Source organism: Corapipo altera, unplaced genomic scaffold (genome assembly GCF_003945725.1).
Source record: "Corapipo altera isolate COAL_440 unplaced genomic scaffold, ASM394572v1 61411, whole genome shotgun sequence".
In the NCBI taxonomy this organism is placed as follows: Eukaryota; Metazoa; Chordata; class Aves; order Passeriformes; family Pipridae; genus Corapipo; species Corapipo altera.
This window is the reverse complement of record NW_020884875.1, coordinates 19427848-19451245: the sequence shown is the minus strand read 5'-3', so window position 1 is coordinate 19451245 and position 23398 is coordinate 19427848. Positions and strand designations below refer to the sequence as shown.

The window sequence follows — 23398 nt, the reverse complement described above, 5'->3', positions numbered from 1 at the left end:
AACTGTAAATAAATTGCATGGATTTCATAAAAGCAGCATTTGACCAGCAGTGGACTTGTAATGTCTCTTTGCCACAGCATGCAGAAACACAAAGAATGCAAAGTTTGTGCCAAGTTGCCATTTTTCATTGTACACCTCAGATTGATTTTTAAGGGGTTTAGAATAATTGCCACACTCATGTGATCAGTTAACAAATTAACTGACTCTGTGGGGCTTCAAAACCCACAGTGGAGCTGCCGGAAGAACATAAATGTAATTTTTCTTCTCACCTTCATAAATTCTAATTTTACAGAGTTTGGGGGATGGTGTGAGGGAAGCCCAAAGAGCTGAAAGTACAGAAGCTTCTGTTCAGGATTTGTATATGACCTGGTTTGTCTTTTGCCTGCTTTCCCTTACTGTATACTGGTTTCTCTAGTTACCACCACTGGAATGGTGCTGTTTCAGTGCTGGAATGTTGGACGTTTGATAAGAAAATGGATCAAGTTTAATGGCGCATGCTCTTTGTACCACCAGCAGTCTCTTGCTGAGAGCATGCTCCAAAAGCGGGAACTCTGTGGCATTACACTGAGCATGTATATGCTTTGTGTTTCTGTGCCACAGAGAAGAGAAATGAACTGTGGCATTTGCCTCAGCATTCTGAACATTTCTGCTCAGATTTTTTAAAACCGTATAGTGTCCTCTTTGTGCAATGGTACTTTTCTTGATGTTAGTTGTTCACTCAGATATTTAAATGTTAGGGAAAAAAAACATCTTGGTAGCATCGCTTTTAAATTATTTAGTCTCTGCAGCATTGTGGGATGAAGTGAGGGGAGGCATATAAAATAAAATCTTCAAATGGTTCTTTCAAAGAATGAAATATGGGGAAAATGTGATTTTCTATGCAGTTCTCGCCTGCTGCCTGACAACAGTAGTAATTTCATAAAAGGTGTTATGCAGAAATCTGTGTAACTTTTAAGTGTTTATTCTCTTTGTCTTGTATTTCACTTGAAGATTTTCAGAATCCTTTCTTGATACTGCTTCAGTTATGAGATGCTGACTTTCAGTTTTCTTTTTCTCTTCTTCATTTTTTTCCTTCACTTCTTTCCACAGGATGAATTTCACCCGTTCATTGAGGCACTTCTTCCACATGTCCGTGCAATTGCCTATACTTGGTTCAATCTTCAGGCTCGAAAACGCAAGTACTTTAAAAAACATGAGAAACGAATGTCAAAGGATGAGGAAAGAGCAGTCAAGGATGAGCTACTTAGTGAAAAGCCTGAAATTAAACAGAAGTGGGCATCCAGACTCCTGGCCAAGCTGCGCAAAGATATTCGCCAAGAGTTCCGGGAGGATTTTGTGCTCACGGTGACTGGGAAGAAGCACCCATGCTGTGTGTTGTCCAATCCTGACCAGAAGGGCAAGATTAGGAGAATCGATTGCCTGCGACAGGCTGACAAAGTCTGGCGTCTGGATCTAGTCATGGTGATCCTGTTCAAAGGCATCCCCTTGGAAAGTACGGATGGAGAACGTCTCATGAAATCCCCACATTGCACAAATCCAGCACTTTGCGTCCAGCCACATCACATAACAGTATCAGTCAAGGAGCTTGATTTGTTTTTGGCATACTACGTGCAGGAGCAAGGTAGGAAGCAGATTGTCGTATTTCTATGTTAGTATGTCAAACTCTGATTCCAAGTAGCCCTATTTCCCCTGTGGGCTGCTACCAGTGAACATTATTCTGTGATCTGTAGACGTACTGTGGGTACATACCCATTTGTAAATCAGCATGTATACAGATATGCTTAAGCACACACATATTCCTACAGACCTGTGTGACATGCATGTTTGATATACGTGCCTCGTTCTCTTTCAAGAGAGACACATACCAAGGCAGTACTTTCATTCCACTGAAGTTACCTTTTTTTTTGGTCAAAAAGTGGAAATACATAATTGTGACTTCAGAAAACAGTCTTCTTTTAAAAAAACCAAAACACCAAAATCAACCCCTCCAGTAGTGTAAGTAACAGATGAAGGCATGTGCAATTGTACATACTACCAATATTTATTATTGTCTTTGTAGTTACGAATAACCAAGAAGTTATCCTTAAACTGATGAATCTGCTATCACATGGAAGAGCAACTGTAGACTTTCTCATGCCTATAAAACAAAACTTGAAAATACTTTAGCACAGATATACTTCTTGTATTTACCAAATAGAATCAGAATTACAGCATACATTACCTAATCTTTTATTAATATTTTACATCACTAGCTTATCTTACCTATGTAAGCTTTAAAACAAAGATCCAGGTCATAATATTTTGAGATAGTTTTCTATGTAAAGTATATTTTCATAATCACACTCATATACTTTAATTTGGCAAGTAATTGAAATATGGAAAATTGCAGGAGCTCTATAGAAAAGCTTCTTTAACTTAGTTTCTGCAGAATGCAAATAAAAACAGGGCTTCTGATAATCATGTATCAGGGCAAAAAACTACTAGTCATATTGCATATTCAATAAAAATACTCATAGGCACGTTCCCTAAAGTTGTAAATGGCTGTAAGTCGATAAAGGTGGGGTTTTTTCCTCTGATGCCATTTCTCTGAAATGCGTTTTCTCTGTTAGGAATCATTTTGGTTCTTTCTGGTGATGATACCATCTTCTGTGTGTCTTTGTACTACTGACTGATCAGCAGTAATAAAGCATTTATTTTTTAGATGGAGATCTCAACTATGGAAAGTTTGACCATCTGCAGATGGTGGGGCCATTTCACAACTTGGCCTGGCAGTAGGCAGAAATGGCCTGCAGAAGGGCAGATGGCAGGCTGTTATCTGATGCCCGATAAATAACTGCAGGATTTAACTGGAAAACAAATGGAATTGATTTTGTTAGTAACAAAAAAGTAAAATTGCATGTCTTCATTTGGTGTGTACTCATTCGTTCAAAGAATAGATACAAAACACAATCTTTTTCTTTTAAGTGAACTTCTCTTTTAGCAGTTGCCAATGCAAGAGGAATGCTGTTTAAGTGATCATATAAATCAGGTTCTTTTTTTTTTTGATTATTTGTCATGAAAAAAAAGAAGTGTTGTTCCCCCCCCCCCCCTTACTTGTATTTTTTGTGGGTTTTGTCTCTCCACAGCAGCAGACATGTTTAGATATTTTACAGCAAATTTAAGTAGCTGCAGAGTCTGGTAAATCTGATAGGAAGAAAGATTTCTTTGATAACATTAAACAAAATAGCTTAATTACAAATAATTTGTACCTTTAAACTCCTTTTGTGAAAAAAAGTTCAAATTATATTTTGAATGCATATAGTGTAAGACATAGCTTACTGATTAATTCTATGGATTTACCCGTCTCTAAAAGTCAAAACTGCAAAAGGAGGCAAAACAGTTTAAGCAGCTCTTGAGCCGAAGAATCTGGGGTCAGAGTACTCTTAACACACTGTCGACTTACAAGTTGTTGGAAACTAGTAACTCGAAGTGGGAGAAGGAATTGGAGAGCATAGCTGATTTTGTTGATTTAAATGGATTGAGAAGATGAGTTTATTTAAAATACTTGTCTAATCAGAAATTAGTAAGATAAGCATGCTGTAATGTTATAACTTTCAAAGTTACACGATGGTACTTTGAGAATATACTGAAATATGAAGCTGATTAATTTCTATATACCAAGTCACTCTTAGGAGACCCTTTTGTTTATTGTAAACTGCCTGTATTTTGTATCTGTCTTGATGCTTTACAGTAAATTTTCCATTAACATCTGTTGGCGCGCTTCTTGAAGAAGTCATACTAAGTTATCTATGTATTTTTTTCCCATTTTATCAAACTTTGATTCTCTATACTCCTTGACAGCAGGTTAATTGTGGCACTTTGTAGTGCACTTGATTAAGAGCGCCAGGCTTTGTGAAAGATAAGCATGAAGTCAACCAAAATGCTGCTTTATACATATGGTGTTTTGCCTTTTATTTATCTTTCCAAAGATATAAACATGCCTAATAGTATAATGTAAAAACTAAGTGGAAACATTGAAACAATTAAATCCCTGAACGAAATATGAAGAAGGAATTAGCACATAACATGAATAAAGGGACCAAGTAGTTTGCTTTTTTGTTGCTTTAAAAAAAGAAGATTAGGGAAAAAAAGAGGAGGAAGGATAGTTCGAGTGCCAGTGATGGTTGCCAGTGGCACCAGGATTGGCATCAGACCTTCTTTGTTTAGCCTAGGATGTCTGTGATTTGTTGGTTGGCATCCGCATTGCAGTGCAGAGTAATGTTACAATATATTGACAATTTCCAGATCTAGAAGTGTCAATAATCTTTTCAGTTCTTAACAAAAAGAGCTGCTACTTCCATATCTGCCTTGAAAGAAGAAATTAGGACTGATCTGTGAAGTTCTGTCACTGACCAACTTCCTCTGATTCTACTTTTCGCTTATCTCAACATTCAGCATCTTTTTTTTCCTCTATGCTCTTTCTGCTATGCTCTTGTGATTTAAGATATTTAAAAAAAAATGAAAAGAGGATTGTCATCCGTTATGATGCTGCTGCTTTGACTGAAGTGGAGGAAGAAAATGGGAAGCATATACTGTGATCAGTGTTTAACATCAAAATAATTCTTGATCATAAGACACTTCCACTGCTTCTTGTGTGTATCAGATGTGTGTGTATGTCCCACAAAGAGATTTTATAAAACCCAAACTCAAAGATGGCATGAGTGCTGTTTCTATTGACAAAATTGCCTTCAACCCCCCCCCCCACCTTCAGGCATCGGAGAATGTCTATCATTTGCTATTTCAGTCCATAAAATCGTTTGATGGTATTTGATTCAGTGCAGCGCTTATGCTGTGTTCCCGTTGCTACAAGAACCGCCATTTTGTTTGTTGAGTGCCAGGAGAAGCGAAAAAAAAGGCAGACAATGTACTTGATGCCAATAATGGTTGCCAGTGGCACCGAGGTTGGCATCAGACCCTCTTTGTCTAGTTGCTGAATGCCTTTGATTCGTTGGTTGGCATCCGCATTGCAGTGGGCACATTGGAAAGTTTTTGACAATCAGTGAATGAAAGCTGCAGTACTTGTTTGCTGCAACAGAACCTAGATAATATAAATCCTTTCTTCTGATATATGTTTTACTTACTCTTACAGTAATTAAAAAAAATAAATTAAAAATTACCTTCTTTTTTTTTTCCCTAAAACATAAAATACCTTTAGCAATGTGCCTAGTCTGCAGGATTCCTAAATCCTGCATCACCTCTGCTACTTTTATTTTTGCAGCATAAATTAAATCCTAAATTGATGTTACATATTTCAGCATATGCTGAATGAAGCACAGTAGACCTTGAGAAATGCTTTGGGAGTTTAAAGTACTGAAGCAATGGTACATGTAAATGTTAACATTTGTAAGTGTTTTTACTGCATGTGCCTCTCAGAGTATGTTTCTCTGATCAGTCATGTTACTGTTTACACTCTCCTTTGTCCTTATGTAAGGGTGATATAATTGGGGGAGCACACATTCCCAGCTGTTAATAAACTCTGGAGTCGAGAGAGGAGAGGATCTTTTAAACTATCCAGGGAGTGGGGCAGAAAACAGACACAGATGTCCTTAGTCCCGTACTGTATAGGCACTTTTGGTTTTTTAGTGTCTTAAACCGTCAAGATACTGCCATAGTTCCAGCTGCATGACTTTGTTACCAGGAAATTGGCAAAAAGAAAAAATCATTTCTGTTGGAAGTTTCCTAGATAGTTAGCATTAATATTGCTTTCCGGTTAACTGCTATTATCTTGTTAATTAATAAGAAGGATTAGCAGCTCTACCCAAAGGGCTGCACAGAAGGAAGCCTGGCCTACGTGAGTCCCTGAGTCGCTAGACTGTGTCCTGTCTCTTGGGGATTGGAGTGGGGGGGGCTGGGCCAGGAAAAAAAAGAGAAAACAAGAGAAAAGAGATGAGAGAAGAACGAGGGCACTGGCCAGCCATGGGGAGAACTTTGTGTGCGGGACCCTCCTGCCGTGCTGCCCCTGCTGCTGCTGGGAGGTTGGCAGGTGCCGGGTGTGGGGATGGCTGTACCCTGGCCCTGCTGTTGGTCTCCTGCCCCCCACTAGTGTGGGGCACACAAGGGGCTCGGACATACCCTGCTTTTGGTGTGCTCTGCACTCATAAAAAGCACATTTGCAGATGACCCCAGCTGGGGTGCAGGGTGCTGCAGCCGTGTTGAGTCGAAACTTTTGCCACACAGCTTAATGCCAGCAAACTGGCAGTTCCTAACCAAGTGGGGATATTGCTTTTTCACTTTGGATGGTCCCAGCAACATGTGCACCTTGTCTTACCTGAAAAATGTGCCCTCCTTCCAGAGGGAATTGTAATTATTTTTTGAATGTAATACATATGAATTGCAGAAATGGGTGGGTTTATCAGTGGCTTGATCTTTTTTAAAGCTTTTTGAATTTTGTGAATGTATTTCTATAGGGAGGTCAAATTTTGAAAAAGGTTTGTATAGTAGTTTTCACGTTATTTTAGTTTTCACGTAGAAAGTACAGCAAATTTATTATATAAACATGTTATAACAATTCTTTCTATATTTTAACATGATAAATAAAATTATTTTGGTTAGTTTGATGTGACTACGTGAAGTTACACCTAAGATCACATTCAAAATCATATTTTAATTAGTTTCTGACTAAGTCATATTATGTTCATATGCCTAAGTAGTGTCACACTGCCTGGATGGATTTTGGATGAGGGTTTGCATTTCTTCTGTGCACTGATGCTTCCACTTACAATTAATAAAAAAATTATGGGCTTAGAAGAATCAATCAGTCTATTGAATTGCTGATTGTTCCTATGTCTATTAACTCTAAGGATTTGCCTCCTTCTGAGTAGCTATGAACACACGGTAGAACATTTTACCTGTTTTGCAGAATGATATGTCAAGGTGTAAGGTGATTTGTTGGAGTTTACACAGCAAATTATGAGTTAGAGCAGGAACAACAGGAAATAGAGCTTATTATTGCCTGTACCTACAGGCATCTAGGTACTTTAGGATCTTGTTACTTGCTCAGTGAAATGGCATGCTGATCCCCTGTGCTAAATCTCAATTTTGAATCAGAAGGCCAGTGCAAAAACAGAAGTATGAGTTTATATTTTAACTGCTCTAGTATGAGAAGAGCGTTTTTAGTCGAAAAATCTCATGAGGAATAGTAAACTTTTTAAAAACTGAATTACTCTGGGCAATTTCAGTCTATTCAGGCATGCAGAAAATATAATTTTAAAAAACCTTTTTAAACTGGAAAAGACACTTTATTTATTTATTTATTTTCTAGTTTCCTAATGTAAAATTTTGGATAACTATTTTGTTGACTTGTCTCTATTGTGCTGAAAATTACAGGCAAGAAAGACATTTGTCATTATGAGATGCAGGTTAATTTAGTTTATATATGGGCATAATAATGTTTTTTTCCATTGATTATTATAGATACTTTGTTTATGAAGAGGTATGATACTGAAACATTCTGAATGGTTACTTAATGCCATTTTTCAGAATGTTTATGTGAGAACTGATGTTCGAACAGTAGATCTGAAGAATTCAAAATTTTTTTTTCTTTTTAATTTTAATTTTCCTCAGAGCAGGATTGCAGGTCATGTGACAGATTCATGAGAAAGGAAAGGGAGTTTTCCTTATTTAATTTTATTGTTGCCAACAGAAATTAAATATATATACATTCTAGGAAGGAGCATTTACCTCATTCTGGTCTTTCTTGCCTGACACTAAAATTAGTAATTTTCATAGGGTTAAATAACAATTGTGTTTAAGACAAAAGAGATTTAGGTTTATATAAATTCTATGCAATTAGTTGAAAATTTAGAGCTCAGTGTAATTTTATGAATGACATTTAGATTGACAGCAAGAAGCTATAAAGAACAGAAAAGGAAACAGAAGATTCTTGCTTCACTGTAGTTTCAGACAGAGAAACAATACTGTGAATGAAAAGAATGCTTCTAGACTATAAATAACTGCCCCAATTCATAAAGAAAATACTTCAAACAAAACCAGAGTTTTATGTTTTAAATTTTCTTAAATTTTCATGCATATTGAATTCACTGTAACTGTGAAAATTTCATTAAAATAATTAAACACTAAATAACACTCCAAATTGGCTTTTAAAGTTAATTGCATGAGATTGCTGTCAAGTTCACTTCTTTTTCTAGCTTTCCTTTCTTCCCTGCCTTTTCCTTCTTCTCCTCCTCCCTGCTGCTAGGGTAGTAACATAGTTATATTAAGGGTACTCTGGCCCTCTGACACTGTGGTGCTTGGATCAGCAGACTAACCATGTCAAACACAGTAATTCAAGAGGCGTCCTAAAGCTTTACATCCAGTCTCTGCAGCAAGGTGAAATGTTTCTTTGCTGTAATTGCCCACGTTAGGATGATGTTAAGATAAATTTAAAGGAGTATCTTAACTGAATAGGGTTGCTTCTTCCATTGTGGGGCAAAGAAGACTCCTTATCTGGAGTCACTTACCAGACATGAGGTGAATGAGAAAAGAGAAAAAGGTCTGTATGATTAGTCAATTTGTTTGATAGATGTCAATCAAGATGTAGCTTGTTATAGGGAGGTTTAATGATTTTACTCTGTATCTCTTTTTTATGTTTTTAAATTCTGGTGGAATTTTTAGAAGTTGTTGCTAAAAACCTGGCTCAGGGCAGTGAGGTCTGGATTAGAAGAGGTTGTAAAGGCTCAGAACCTAGTAAAGAGGGAGTAAATCTTGGATTATTAGCTTTGTGTAAGAGAAAACAGAGTTAATTTCAGTGTGTATATTGCACTGTCTGGGAGCAGTGAGTTGTGTGTGAAGCTAAAAGATTGTTTACAGTCTCCCTCCACTGAGTTCTCCTTTGAGAGAGGTTCTTTCCTTTTTGAAGTATATTGGGCTTTTTTGATTTTACATAAATATATTTCTTTAGCTGTTTCTTAGCAACATCATTATTGGCATTTGACTTTTGTTCTACCTTTGTTTTTTCCCCACAAAGAAAGTGGTGGGAAACAGGCACTTCAGACTTAGCTTTCAGGGGGAATTTTGAGGAAGAGGTGACAGTCTAAAGTGTGTTTATCAATAACAGTGTTTTGAATGTTTTTGACTGGCCTGAGGACCAGAGCTTTTGCCTTCTTGCCCTATGACTCCTGTGTGTTACATCCTGCTTGCTCCCAGACCCCTCTTCAAGTCCAAAAAGGTGACTTAAAGTTATAGGGACTTCAGAGTCATTTTACCATTAGTTTGCTCCTAATTGCCTATGGTGTTTATTTAAACTACTCTTTTTTTTTTCTTTTTCCTTTTTTTTTTTTTTTATGGGAAGAAATAGAGAAGTTGCTGTAATAGGTCATCGAGGAAGGTATGGTATGAAAGCTTAGCTAAGGCCCCTTCAAGGATTCTTTTCCCTCAGAGAAAATTTTCACTTTTTAACACTAAATGCCTATCTCCAGAATAGAAGGGACACATTATGTTTTCCAGTATTCTTCTGTAAAGGTGCCTTCACTAAATGCATCTCTGTGGCTGTAAGTGGGGTTTTAACTATTTCTCCTCTGAAAAAAATACATACAGAAATTGAACAAAACAATTCCCATTTTCTTCCTTAGGGAGTGAACAGGAAAGCCAAGTGCAAAAACAAACAATTATTGAACTCTGAGAAACTTGGTGTGTCTGTCGAGAAATTAGGAAAAAAGTTGTGTGATTTTTGTTTGATATGAATGCTGTGCACAAGAAATATATTCTATATTATTTGCAATTATTTGACAATTGATAATTTAAAACATTTATATCTTGAGCCTATGTTGTTTATGTATTTGACATCCTGATCTTCCAGATATATTAACTTGAATTACTATAAATATTTTCATAAAGATGAATTTAAACAAGTGAAAGATGGTTATGAAGTAATTATCTTAAATTTAGCATTGTATTTGAATTTCTAGTCAATTATCTTGCCACGTTCTTCACAAGCTATGTTCTGTGATGTCATAGGATTTATACACTTGTCTTAAAAATAGAAACAGATAAATTTGCACACATTAGAATCCAGTAATTACAAACTGTTTGACTTTAGAAATTAAACGTAACAAAAATATTCACAGAGTATGTATGTTTTGCTTGTTAATTGCATTGGCCTAAAATGCCAAAACTTTTTTGATGAAGTGACTAACAGAGAAATGCTTAGAAGATTGTTATGGATGTGCCTTGTGTCTGAGAGATAGCAGTTACATTTACTGGAGCATAAGTTTTCCATTCCATGAGTAATGCCATTGAAAATGATGACAGACTTTTTGGAAGGTTGACTACACAGCAGTGTCCCTGATTTAAAAGTGTGAAAACTTCTCCTAGTCAAGACAACTTATTCTGACATCTGCAGTTTCTGAAAGGATTACCTTAAATTTGTTATGCCACGTTAAAACACGTGTTTTACGAGGCTGGCCTCAGCGCCTGGCCTTAATGTCAAGAACCCTGCTATGTAATGCAATGGGTCTTGTTAGGTTTAATTGACCAAAGCTGATTTGTTAAAACAATTCATTTGTGCTTAACTCATGCCTAGGCCAAGCTGCTACCTGAATCTCTTGACCTTGACTTGCTCTGGGTCATGAAATGGCTGCGAACTGCTTGACCTCTCCGTTGTTCAGCAGCCATGCCACTTCTTCTGGTTCTTTGTGGTAATTGCTGACAAGAAGACCTCAGCCCCAAATTTACAACCCAGCGCTTTTACAGTGTCTTTCTGGAGCAGCTGTGTCCTCCTTTGGATGTGCTCCTGATGTCACCACCTTTTGTCTGCTGACAGCGATGGGGACAAATTGATTGTCCTCCAGAGCAGAAGTGGTGTGGGGATTTCTAAGAGCTGGAAGAAAACTTCATCCTCTCTGACTGCTGTGCAATTCTGCTCTGTTGAGGTGCATGGGGTCACTACATTTTTTTGAGGTCAAAAGTCATGAGTCTTAGTCAATCCAATTTCATTGTGAGTTTTGTTTGAGTGGGATGTGCTTGGAGGAAGGTTCTGCTTTGAAAATATTTAGAGATTAAAATCTAATGGATATACACACTGCTTCAATTTTTAGGAAAAAAGAGTGCTCAAAATAATTTCTGGGCATGAAATGGAGAAGTATTTCGTGTCAATGTCATAAATGGCTATTGATTTCTTTAGTACCAAAACATCAATTTCTAAAAGACCGAGACTGTATTCAAGAGCAATCATGGTCTCTAAAGCAAAGGACTTTACAGGTAATGCTTAATGCAGTATCTAAAATTATTAAAAGAGGAGAAAGAACAATCTTTGTCGTACTTTTTTTTTTTTTAATTGTAAAATGGATTATTTCTAGTGTAAGCTACTTGTTCTTAAGTATTACTCTTGCTGGGGGGGAGTCATTGGCCCTTTATCTTGACAAACTGCCTACTGTCAATATCCCTGATGCTAATGTCAGCTTCTTGATGCAGGCTTTGTGCTTCCTGTAATTACCTACAGTTTGACTGCTAGGACAGTTTAGTTTTTTTGAGATGGATATTGCATCAAATCATCTGCTGCATTGTGACACTGTTTTAGGAAGTAATGCCTTTTAAAATCAGTGACTGGATTTGTTGAAAACTTGGCATGATACAACCTTGCTGGGTTAAGAAGTCTACTAGGCTAGTACTGGTAACACTATAAAACAAGTAAATTTGTAATCCAGTTGTCATCAGATAATTGATATGTTCTTATTTTAGGGCTTTACCCTTAAACTTTGCTTATGTTTATTCAAACAAATTGACACAGTGTAAACCCCATATTCTTTCACAGCACTTTACACTGACTTCTGCAGCGTATGGTCAGGTTTATATTTCTGTGGTACACCTGATTTCTTTGCAGACTTATTCTGTCTTTTCTTGAAAAAAAAAACCCAGATTGTCTGTGTGCATACAGCATTCCCATGTGCTTGTAGATGACTAAACCTTTTCTTTCTGTGTGAAACTCTGCAATGTAGGTGTGATTTTTAATTGCAGTTTTATATTTCTCTGAAGGAAGAGGGTGGGAATGCTGGTGCAAGGAGCTTGAATACTATCACAGTGATGACAGTGTAAAGTATGTCTCAATATTTTGATGCAAGGACTTAAAAATCTTTGTCCTGGTCCCCAGCCCTGCTGTGGCTCCCTGGGTGACCTCGGACAGGTTACTTAATCTCTCTGTGTCTCTTGTCCCAGGGAGAGAGAACATAATTTGCTTCAGCACTGCCCCAGCGAGGGTTGTGAAATACTGAGGTAATGTACTGCCTAAAAAATTCAGCCCTCCTGTATTTCACTGCAAGCAAAATCCATGTGCTCATGCCCAGCCCCCAAGTGGGCTCTGTGTTGTAAAAAAATGTTGTACCCAGTTTTCTCATGCCCAGACGGAAGAAACTTGCCCAAGCAGGGAGGGCCGGCACAAAGCATTCCTTTGCTGAAAGCCCTGAGGTGGTACTGCTTTGTGGGAGAAGGTGTCAGAGAAGAGAAAGGTGCAGTGGAGTTGGCCCATCATAGGAGACCTGTGCTCATGTCACCTGTGCTTCATTCAGCAGGAGCGCTGGGCAGGGCTGGCCCTTGAAGGTGGGACATGGCTTTGGTGGCTCAGGGGGCTCTGTGAGTTTCCTTGCCCTGATACAGTGAAGGAAAAAATACTTCAGACAGAAAGATAAAAGAAACACTCATCATGTATGTTCATCCACGTTCAACCACAGAGGAGGCATCTGCAGTGCTGTAGGGGTGGCCTTTGATCTCAGTCATCCTTCTCTCCACTCTGGTTACAGGTTTTCAGTCAAGTGGGCCAATAGCTCAGACCAGAGAACACTGAAGTTCCTCTACTGTGGTCCTATGCACAGGATGATCAGGAGTTCTGGTGAGGTGTGAGACGAAAACCAAGCTGATATACAGTGTGCCTGTGTCTGGAATATGCTGGCCATCCTCTTTCATCTCCCAGACTTGGGCAGATCTGGTCTGTGAGGCAACTGATAGGGTCATCATTGTTTTGTATAAGGGCTTAGTCCAGAGCTGTGTCTTAGAGGGTCTACCTTTGTCTGAAGCCTCCACTGATTGTACTGAAACACTCCTAAATACTTCATTAGTAACCTGTACTTTTTGGACCCAGTGTGCCCTCTGCTTTTACACCTTAAGTCATTGCTTTCCTCATTCCTTCCTTTATGATGATATTTCGGGGTTGGTAACGAACCAGCCATAATAACACCTACAAAATTACTGTGTCTGCTTCTCAGAGTGGGAGGTGACAATAATTTATGGAAACGAAAAGAAATCTGTCAATGCACTTTCCCACCTGATACTGAAACAGTGCAGTTTACAGTGAACCAAGGGTTAACATCAAAACTTATTCTATTGTTTATCTTCCAGTTAAAGAATAACCAGCTTGTTCAGAAAGGAGAATTGGAAAATTGATTGGACTGTCTAGATTCAGACACATAATTTCAACTATATCAGGTTGTGATTTTCCCATATATGCATTCATAGGTGGGTTCACTGCTTGTAGTTCAGTCATCTGTAAAGGCTTATGTTGTAGAAGTCACATACTTTGATGGTTTTATTAAACCCAAGGGAATTGTTTTTAAAGCTATGTGTAATTACTTTAACTGGCTGAATTGTTGCCTTTTTTTTTTTTTTTTTTAGTTAAGGAGACATATCACATTGTTACATAGACCATAAGAAATGTTTTTTGCATCTTAACTATAGTAAGGAGTGCTGGTATATTTTAAAAGGTGCTATTCTTGCACTGTCATACACAAATGCAGTGTGTGTATATAGTCCTCCTTGGCCTTTCATGTATTTTTTTCACTATATAACTTGAATATTCTGGGACAAGAATTATAGTTGTCCTATAATGATTTCTATTCTATTTACAACCTCTAAATAAAGGAAAAGCTGCTTATAGTAAAATGAGGATCACTGGTCTTTCAGTAATTAAATAGACTTGTTATACTACATTAATCCTTTTTGGAACATTTGGAATGACTTCTTAGCACTCACAAACACAGCATTAGGGCCAGCAATTAATCTATTGTTTGTCCTTCAGTATTTGTGTGATGTAAAGAATGTGTGTTCATAGATTCCAGATTCAGGACTAGGATCATCACGGAGTCAAATAATGATATTGATCATTCAGTAGTGTGAAGCAAGACCTAGAAGGAAGTTGCAACTAATTGCATCCAACTGAAAGGACTAATGATGTTTTTCAATGCTGTCTAGTTTTGATTGCTGTATGTATGTGAGAAAAAAAGTGTGACTTATTTGGAAGTAGCCAGAAACTTTCTAATTTGCTGATTAGTCTTCCTTACAGGTAGGTCAAGAAGTGAAGACTCAACATTTCATCAGTAAAGAATGTGCTCAAGAAAAAACTCAGTATCTTCCTAATGATGAGGGTAGTGTTATTTTTATCAAGGACAGGTTTAGGAAGCATCTACCAAAACAACACATCTAAACTTGAGTTGTCTGGCAGACAGGTGTTTCAGGTGATCTCTTGATGTCCTTTGTAATCTCTGGGTTCGATGATGCTAATGCAGTAGTCAAATTTCTTCCTTTTCTGAGCTTTGACTTCACAAACAGTGAGCAACTAAAATCACCTGAACTTTCTCTCAGACATTTGCAGTTCTGTAGTTGTTTTCCTGGACATAGCCTGCTTAGTTTTCTTTGATCAGAAGGCCATACTAATTCACGTGGTGTTGTGTTGGAGTCTTATGCTGTTTTGCATTGTTCAGCTGTAATTAACTTGAAGCATAGTACAGAGCATTAGCTTCTGAGCCTAGGTTAAATCAGCAGAAGAGTCTTGTGTTCCTGTGGTTTACAGTCTTAGAACACATTATCCTATTGCAGTAAGAAAGAATTGTTTTAAATATAGTCCAGCCAGTTTGACCTTGTCAGAATTCAAGTCATATTATTGGTAACTTGGGCTTGCTGAAATGTTTCACAGTAGGATTAACATTAAGACAGACCCTATTCTGTCTAGTGAGAGGGTCATACATAGATCTTTTCTTAAGTTCCATGTTATGGTATAGTGAGATACTCTTTATTCTCTGTGCTCATGACACTTTTCTTGCCATTGATAGGCACTTGTGCCTGAGACCAACAAATGCAGTTGAGACACTACAATGCAACAATATTAGATCATGTAGATATGACTGGTGAATAGTAATAGTTGTGGTTTTTGTTTTGGGAAAGAGTGATTAGTGACAGCTTTATTGTAGCAACTCTATTTATGAAGTTATTGGCTTTCATTGCAAATGCCCTGGGAACAGGTGTCAAAATTAACAGAATGTAATCTAATGATTAATCTACACACTGCAAAAAGTTGCAAATCTAGAATTCTTAGATTTGATTCTTCTGAAGTCTGCCTGCACAAACACAGTCATAAGATATCATGATAAGGTCTGAGGAAGCTGATGGGAACCCTGCATTCATATGACATCTTCATGTGCTTTTATGTACACTGCTCCTGTGGGTTCCCTACAGGGTGATGTCAACACACTCGGGAAAAATATGCCCATTGGAGTAATCATAGGAGATTAATTTGAACATGTCTCTGTTATATGTATGTTTTATTTTCTAATACTAATATATGCATATGAATCTGACTGTGTCTGTTGATGTGGTGTTTGAAACACAGTTTCCAGTTTCAGTGAATGGTGTTTGGTACTCATCCTAATTATTATACATTTTATTGTCTAAGATGCCTTACCTTGGTTTTCAAATCTGGTTTCTTTATGACTGGTAACACATGACCTGTTTGAAAGTGGCACATAGAATTCCAGAGTCACTTAGGTTTGAAAAGACCTCCAAGATCATCATATGCAACTGTTAACCCAGCGCTGCCAAGTCCACCACTAATCCCTAAGCACCACATCTGCATGTCTTTTAAACACCTCCAGGGACACCTTAACCACTTCCCTGGGCAGCCTGTTGCAATGCTTTTGGTGATCAGTTTTTTTCCTAATAACCAATATAAACCTTCCCTGGTGCAACTCAAGGCCATTGCGTCTTGCCCTGTCACAAATTACTTGGGAGAAGGGACTGACTGCCCGCTGGCTACAGCCTCTTTTCAGGTAGTTATAGAGACCACTAAGGTCTCCCCTCAGCCTCCTTTTCTCCAAGCTAAAGAACCCCGGCTCTCTCAGCTGCTCCTCACAGAATTTTTTCACTGGACCCTTCACCATCTCTGTTGCTCTTTCTGGACTTACTTCAGCACCTGAATTTCTTTCCTGTAGTGAAGGGCCCAAAACTGAGTACAGGATTCAAAGTGAGGCCTCACCAGTGCCATGCTGACATATTTCTTGTTGCCTTTGTGGCAGACAGCTGGGTGGCAGAATAACTGCATCACTGGACATCACAGATGATGAGTAAATGTGCCAGCATTTCCTTTCTTCATGGAGCTGTCTCCACAGAGATGGTTAACACTCATCAGCTCTTTTGGAGTCTGTCCCCATTTGAGAGCTAGGTTGCTCTTTGTCAATGGAAACTGCAGCAGTAACCCAGCTCCTGACACAGCCTCTGGGGATGTGGGGAGGGGGTGAGGTGAGAGAGTAGATGTGGGGCTATGGAGGAGTGGGCAGGGTCTGAGTGAAGAGTACTCAAGAGCAAGTGTGAGTAGGGGGCAGTGGAGGATGCCATCTCCATTGCCAATAGCACCAGTTTTGAAACCCCTTGCACTAGACAGGTCTGTTGACTTCTGAATAGTAATCTCTCTTCTCGTGTCTCCATGGAAACCCAGAGTTAGTGTATACAGAATGTTTGTGGCTCTGGATGCTGGGAGAAGAAAATATGAGTATCGAATGTTGTGTTCCATTTAGAAAAAATAAAAAAAGGAGAAAAGAATTTTAATTTTTCTCCCTTTCCAGTTTTGTAAATGTGAGGGACATTCTTCTTATATTTTGTAGATTAATATGGATCTTGTCTAGTCTCTTTGAACCTCATTTGTCTCAGGAGGGGTTATTTTACAGTAATTTAAAGTCATAATACTGAATTCATGTTTCAAGGTCTGTGTTCAGATTCATACTGCTTCTGTAAAGGATGCTTGGCCTGTTCAGAAGCTATTCTAGTGTACTGGGTTCCCAGGCAACAAAACTAGAACACATATGACTGAAGTACTGCAGACTCTCTAGACTGTAGACCTAATCCTGCAAATCCCTATTTACATAAATCCCACTGATTTCAAAGGCCCTGCACATGAGAAAGCAGGTTTTACAGGATCAGCCATTCTTCCTAGAGACCAACATCTGTTGCACCAACTGTGATAATCTCATGACTGTTAAAGAAAACTCTAAGGAAACATTTTATCTGGGCTAAAAGAAAACAGCAAAATAGTAACATTGTTATCTAGTGCTATAAAGTGGATTATTACCAAAAGCAACTCTCTGTGTATACTGTCTCTCTATCCTTCCTGTATATTTTTATTTACTCTAGAGAAAATGCTATATGTAGCCATGTGTTGTTATGCTGTTCTACGTCCACAGATGTTGTATAAAGTTGTGGGCCATATACAACAAAGATACTGCAGGACCATACTGCAGATGTTGAGATATACTTATATACTGAAAGAGACCTTTGGCATGTAGGTTAATGAATGTCATTGTCTTACTTTTGAAGTTTTTGGAAATAGAGAAAGAAATGTCTTCAGTACAATTGTTAGGTATTCTGGGTCTTGCCATTCAAGTCTGTGCTGTTTTGGCTTTGGCTGAATTAACTAAAGTAGAATAGTCAGAGAGTCCACTTGGCATTCACAGTGGAAGGGTGGGTGGGCTATGGGTAAGACTGCAAAGAACTAAAAAAGAAGAGCAAAAGTAGATGGTGGACATGCTGGGAAGAGTAAAGTCCAGTTCCTTTGCTTCCCTCTAAGAATGGAGAACACTTTCATAGCTGTGGTAGCACTTGCTGCAGCCGGATTTTAGTAGCTTTTGTGACATGTACATGAAGGTCTGGTGTGAAAGGGAAAACAGGCTGCTGCCTTACCTTGGTTGATTCCCAGCTTCTGTGGGCCTGGTTTCATAACACGCAGGACTGTGTGGAGTTCTAGTGGTGAGCTAATTTAACGTGTAATCTTGGGATTTCATGTGTGTGTTCGCTGCATTCCTTGGGCTGTACAGCTGAAGACAGAGATGAGGAGTTGTTCACTATCCCTTGCAGGATAGAGGTTATAATAAAACAGATATAGAAAAGCAAAGCAAAAGAGCTTGGCAGCTCAGTTGGGCCATTAGTATGTTGAAGATCTCCCTGAAGTTCAAAAGCAACGGTGGTCTGCTTCAATGGTGAAGTATGTGCAGAATTGTTCTAGCATTTCACTCATGTTTTGTGTTCTTTGCACTTAAAATTTACAGTCAGACTGCACATGACAAGGACAGTGGTCTGAGATTTCTGAGTGACATATTGGCTGCTGCTACTCATGTGATCAGATCAATGGAAAAAAAGAGAGTAAAATGGCAAATATACTTACAGTACATCCTATCAGAAGCTGCAGGGTTGGTGGACAGAGTCATGTTTTTCCTCTAGATGAGTGCATATTCTTGTAAATTTTCCTGATAATTTTGAATGTTTTAGATGATTATCCTCTCACCTCTCTGAAATTAATAAAATTACATTCAAAGTCTAACAGACAAGGTTTGAGGAACCTGTATTTTAACTGATATGCAAAAGCTAGGATATAAATGAAGCTTCTGTATAGTTCAGCTTGAGAAAGTAGCCTGTTCAAAGGTGGTGCTTTTATTCACAAACTGTAACTTTATAGCATCTTTTCTTCTCAGTATCTTCTCTTGTTATTATGAGTCAACTTTCCTTAAATGTACAAGATTCATAATTAAGAGGACTTTTCATTAGGGGAAAAAATGTTCACTGTAGGTTTTTCTTCAATGCATACACTTCAGAAAGAGTATTTTTCAATCTGTAGTGTACGGATTGCCTATTTAAGTAATCTGCTCCCTATTCATGGAGCCATACTGAGTAGTGTGTTAAATACTCTTTTAAATTAAATATTTAATTTCAAAAGTTCATGGTGGTTTTTAAGAAATGGTGAAGATTATTAGTATAATATTTATTGATTAAAAAGTGTTAGGGGATCATGGGCAGCTCTTTTGTAGGCAGTTTAAACTCTCTGTAGAAGTAGTGAAAAGAAATTACACAATGCAAGAGTATATTTCTATCAGAATACTTAAAAGGCTCATCCTGGAAACCACGAAAGTGTAACTCTGGCACAGCCTTTATCCAGATAATGGTATCAAAATAAGACGTGTCTTACAAAATTTATGAGTTGAAGACATTTTTTTTCTACACAAAGTAAATATTTGAACATACGTGGCAGGTAGTGTTCTCACACGTTTGTTGAAAAGTGAGAAGTCTGAGGCATCTAAGCAAGTTCAGATGTTTAAGAGGCCACTTGCTTTAAAATGGGAATGCATTTGTTCATGTGAATGTAATGAACCTTTGACCTGCAGCAAATTAGTGTAAGCCATAAGTGACCTTGATGTGCTTTCTGTCATGATCTTTATTATTGCTGTGGTTGTCTTTCCTTTTCGTGTTTTTTTGACTTTTTTTTCTTCCTAACCTATATTGTCAAAACACATTTATAGTGTGTATGCTCAGTAATAGCAGTTTATTTCTACACGGTTTACAGAGAGAGTTAGAAGCCAACAACTATAATTACGTCCATGTTCATAGCTTAGCAGCAAACTAGGAAAGTGAAGTTAAGGTACATTGATGGAGTACATCCAGTAGGAATTATAGGGTAAAATCATTGCTATACATTCTTTTGGTTTAATGAAAATTGTTACTTACATTTGGTTTGGGGGGTTTACCACTGCCTGTTGTGTTTATGTGACCACATGAAGAGTATTTAAGTTCTGTGTTTTGTGAATATATTTGTGTTGTATTTATTTGCCACTTCTTCCTTCTGAATCAGCAAAACTGTAAATTACAGATAGTAACTTTCTACAGTAAACTGACACTTGAGCTTTGTGGAACTGGTGCCATTTTTACCTCTAGTGATGCAAGTATGTAAGCAAGGTTACATCACATACATCAAAGTTTAACTGTGAAGTATCACACTCACTATTCTCTACTGGCCTACTTACTCATGTTAAACATATTTAAATGAGGCAGCAGCCTATAAGGTTGAAATAAGTGTAACTGAGATTAATATACAATATGTATTCTGTAATAAGGGAAGTCTTAACGTTTAGGGATCCAACTCAGTTGCACGTATGCATTTACATGTATAATTATTTTTTGTTATTTGGCAGTTAAATCTGAATGTTGTGTGAATGTGTAGAATATAGTTTATTTGTTGTGGTTCATGCTTTTATCTTTCTTCTTGCCATAATCATGCACATATTTAAATATTATTTTCTTACAGAAACAGACTTGAATTCAGCACAGAAATATTTTATTTCCTGAACAGCACCACCATGTGAAACAATGCAAATCCTCCATCATTTCTATGATGAAAAAAGTTTAGCTAAACACGAAAGAGTTGTCCATACACACAAGAGGCAGGTCTGAGACCTGAAGCTACTGAAGGGTCTAAGTGTATATGATATGTAGCAAGAGGTCTGTAGATAATACGAAGCATCTTCATTTAATGCATTAAACAATTTTCCTTAGGCTGAACAAAAACATGTATGGCAAATTGAAAAGGAAACTCTAATCTCCAATATCTGGTCCCTGTGCCCATTCAAGTGGGCCACATTACCCTGTTCTCAACTGTTGCAATTTAGGACTAGTTTCCTGCCCACATTTATTGGTATGCCTCTTGTTGGTTCTCTGAGACTCCACTAAACTCCCTCTTGCATTAGTCTTGTGTGGTACCATCATGTTGGCATCCAGTTTTAGAAGGGAAAGTGCAATTACATTTTTAAGGATGTTAGTGGGCACTGCTGTGGAGTATGTGACATTTTTGTCGCAACCTAATTCTTACAAAATGAGCTCCCCTTTTAAGGAAGTGCTTTGTGCTAAAATGGTTTAGCCAGTAGTTACATGAAGAAAATTGAAGCAAGATTAGGATATATTTATATAGCATTTTGTCAGCAGACCCAACAAACTTTCTCTATGCTGTTGAGCCAGCCAGGCACCTTGCAGCAACTACACGGCACTCAGTTTTGACCAGCTGGCTCATGGCACAGTCATACTGTTGCCTACCAAATACCATGTATATACATCCACACTTGCAATAGCAATGTGAACAGGGGAGTGGTCAACACTGACCTTGCAAATAGCTCCTCTCCAGCTCAAGTGACAGGGATGAGGCAGGCCATGTGCCAAGGAAGGGTGATGGTGATGGCAGTTGCTTTTCAGATGCAGCTCCTGTCTTCTAGCAGGCTCCCTTTGAAGTACCCAGCTGCCACTTAGCAATGTAGCCCACTCTTGTAACATGACCGAGCAGAAGCAGCAGGAGTGGCTCCAGCTAATTACCTTCCCTCTTTGCAAGGCCTCCTTGCTTGTTTGCAGTTTGTATGGAGGGAGGGAGGGATGGGTTTGCTATAGGCTACTTTGTTTTCTCTGTTTTCTAGTTGAAGGGCTTTCTCATTTACTTCAACCTCTAGCCCCCCTGATTTTTTTTGGAGTTTGTAGAAAACCAGAATAAACCTAAGTTCCCATTAGTTTCAGAACACTGTCTTTATTGAGTTATACATGCTTTGGATTTAAAAGATCCTTGTTTCTGCTGGCAATGACCACAACATTACTGTTTTGTTTTGTTTCAAAACAGTCCTTGATAACTTAGATTTGGAGACACAGAGGAGAAATTACCAGGATTTAACTTCCAGTTTCTGTCTGTTCCTACGTCTGTACTCTCCATTAGTTTTCATTTGATGGAAAATTATGTAAAAAATGCTTATTGTCATACTAAAATGAAAAGAATAATCTGAAATAGTTAAACTTCCCAGGAAATAGCAGTGTTTTTTTCTCAACTAATATTTGTCATAGGATTTAGTGTGGTCATTCTTTTTTAGAGACTGAAAGGAGATGCTCAGATTTAGCATGTGTACCTTGTTAGCAGTGTTTTGACAAAGAGCAGCAGCTGCATAAACTAATCTTTCTGTAGCTTTCACACATGGGACTCAATTAACAATGAGGCACTTTCAGTATCCTTTCTATGTTTCAAAAAAAGTTTCCTGGTTTCTGTACATTTTTCCATGTGTAACTCTTACCTATAAACTGAGGCAACTGACAGACTGTGAATGGACTGACCTTGCATGGTGTTTTATATGTGATTTATAGAAGACAATGGCACTTGTGTTTATACTCCTGGTAAATTCAGATTAAAGTGAAGATTAAAGTCTGTTATTTGTAATGATTACAGAATCTAGAATAAAGCTTTGTTTGAAATTCCTGTGTCTCCAGCTCTGAAGTATAGAAAATCAAGAAGTATTGCCCTAGGTATGTCGTTCAGCCTCACTGAGGTAAGCAAGAGGAGAAAGAGCTCTGTGGTTATTGGTTATAGTAAACCTTTGAACTCATGGTATATATTGTTAGAAAGTCTGTAGTTACCTGTGGCACAGTCAAGGCACAAGACTGGATAACCGGGCCTTTAACTAATTTCCAAATGGATCTATGGCTGGAAATTGAAGTATTATATATTGTCATAGTGGAAATATTTGAAAATTTTGAGATATTTTAGAATAACAGCAAAAAATGCAAGCTCCATTTTAATTGCACTTGCCATTTGAAAATTCTGCTTGAAATTCCTGCACTAGAATTATATAAGGAGGACATTCTGGAATTAAAGGGGCTTGGTCTTTGCAAGTAAGCAGGAAGATGGCAAAAGGATATAAAGACAGAGCCTAAGCAATATGTCATTAATTTTTTTCTTTCACCTAGTAAAACTTAAGTAAAGCTTAAATTGCTAAATTCAGAATAGACTATTATCACTACTTGCCAAATAGTACATGCTTGTGCATCTGTCTAATCCATATATGAAAGCCACAAACAGAAGCACATAATTTGGCACAGCACCAGAAGCATGCCTCGGCACACTTCTGGAGATTCTTCCAAATGACTTACTGATTCAAAAATTCTATACTGTTTGTCTGTGTGCATGTGCTGAGTATCTGGAGGAGTTAATCATGAACTCTGCCAGAAAACTATGTGTGTTATGTTTTAATTTGGGATGTGATGATTATGTATCCCTACTAATTTACCAGGAGTTCTAGACATATTACAAAGGGGATTTTGTTTGCTTGTTTGTTTTTGTTTGTTTGTCATTGTGTGTGTGAGGAATGGTGATGTTTCCACTAAGAGAAAATTCACAGAGACAATTTACATGAAATGTGCTGGTATTGAGAAATACTTGTTAGTCAAAATTGCTCCCCACCCCCACCCCCCCCCCCCCCCCCCCCCCCCCCTCCCCCTCTCTTCCTCCCTTCCTCTTTTTTTTTTTTCTTCTTCTCTTTTTTTT

The 23398-nt window shown here is 37.9% G+C and overlaps 1 protein-coding gene across 7 annotated transcripts in view; it reads left to right on the top strand.

The window, feature by feature from the left end:
* The window catches only part of NFIB (nuclear factor I B), a 167179-nt gene that overhangs the window by 5365 nt on the left and 138416 nt on the right, over positions 1 to 23398 (top strand). For 6 of the 7 annotated variants that reach the window (XM_027635252.1, XM_027635251.1, XM_027635257.1 and 3 more), the window contains exon 2: positions 1090 to 1621. In XM_027635252.1, the coding sequence (XP_027491053.1) occupies positions 1090 to 1621 (532 nt within the window). Of the gene's footprint in view, positions 1 to 591; positions 692 to 1089; positions 1622 to 23398 lie in introns of those variants that run through there. The other variant, XM_027635254.1, reaches the window with a different exon arrangement.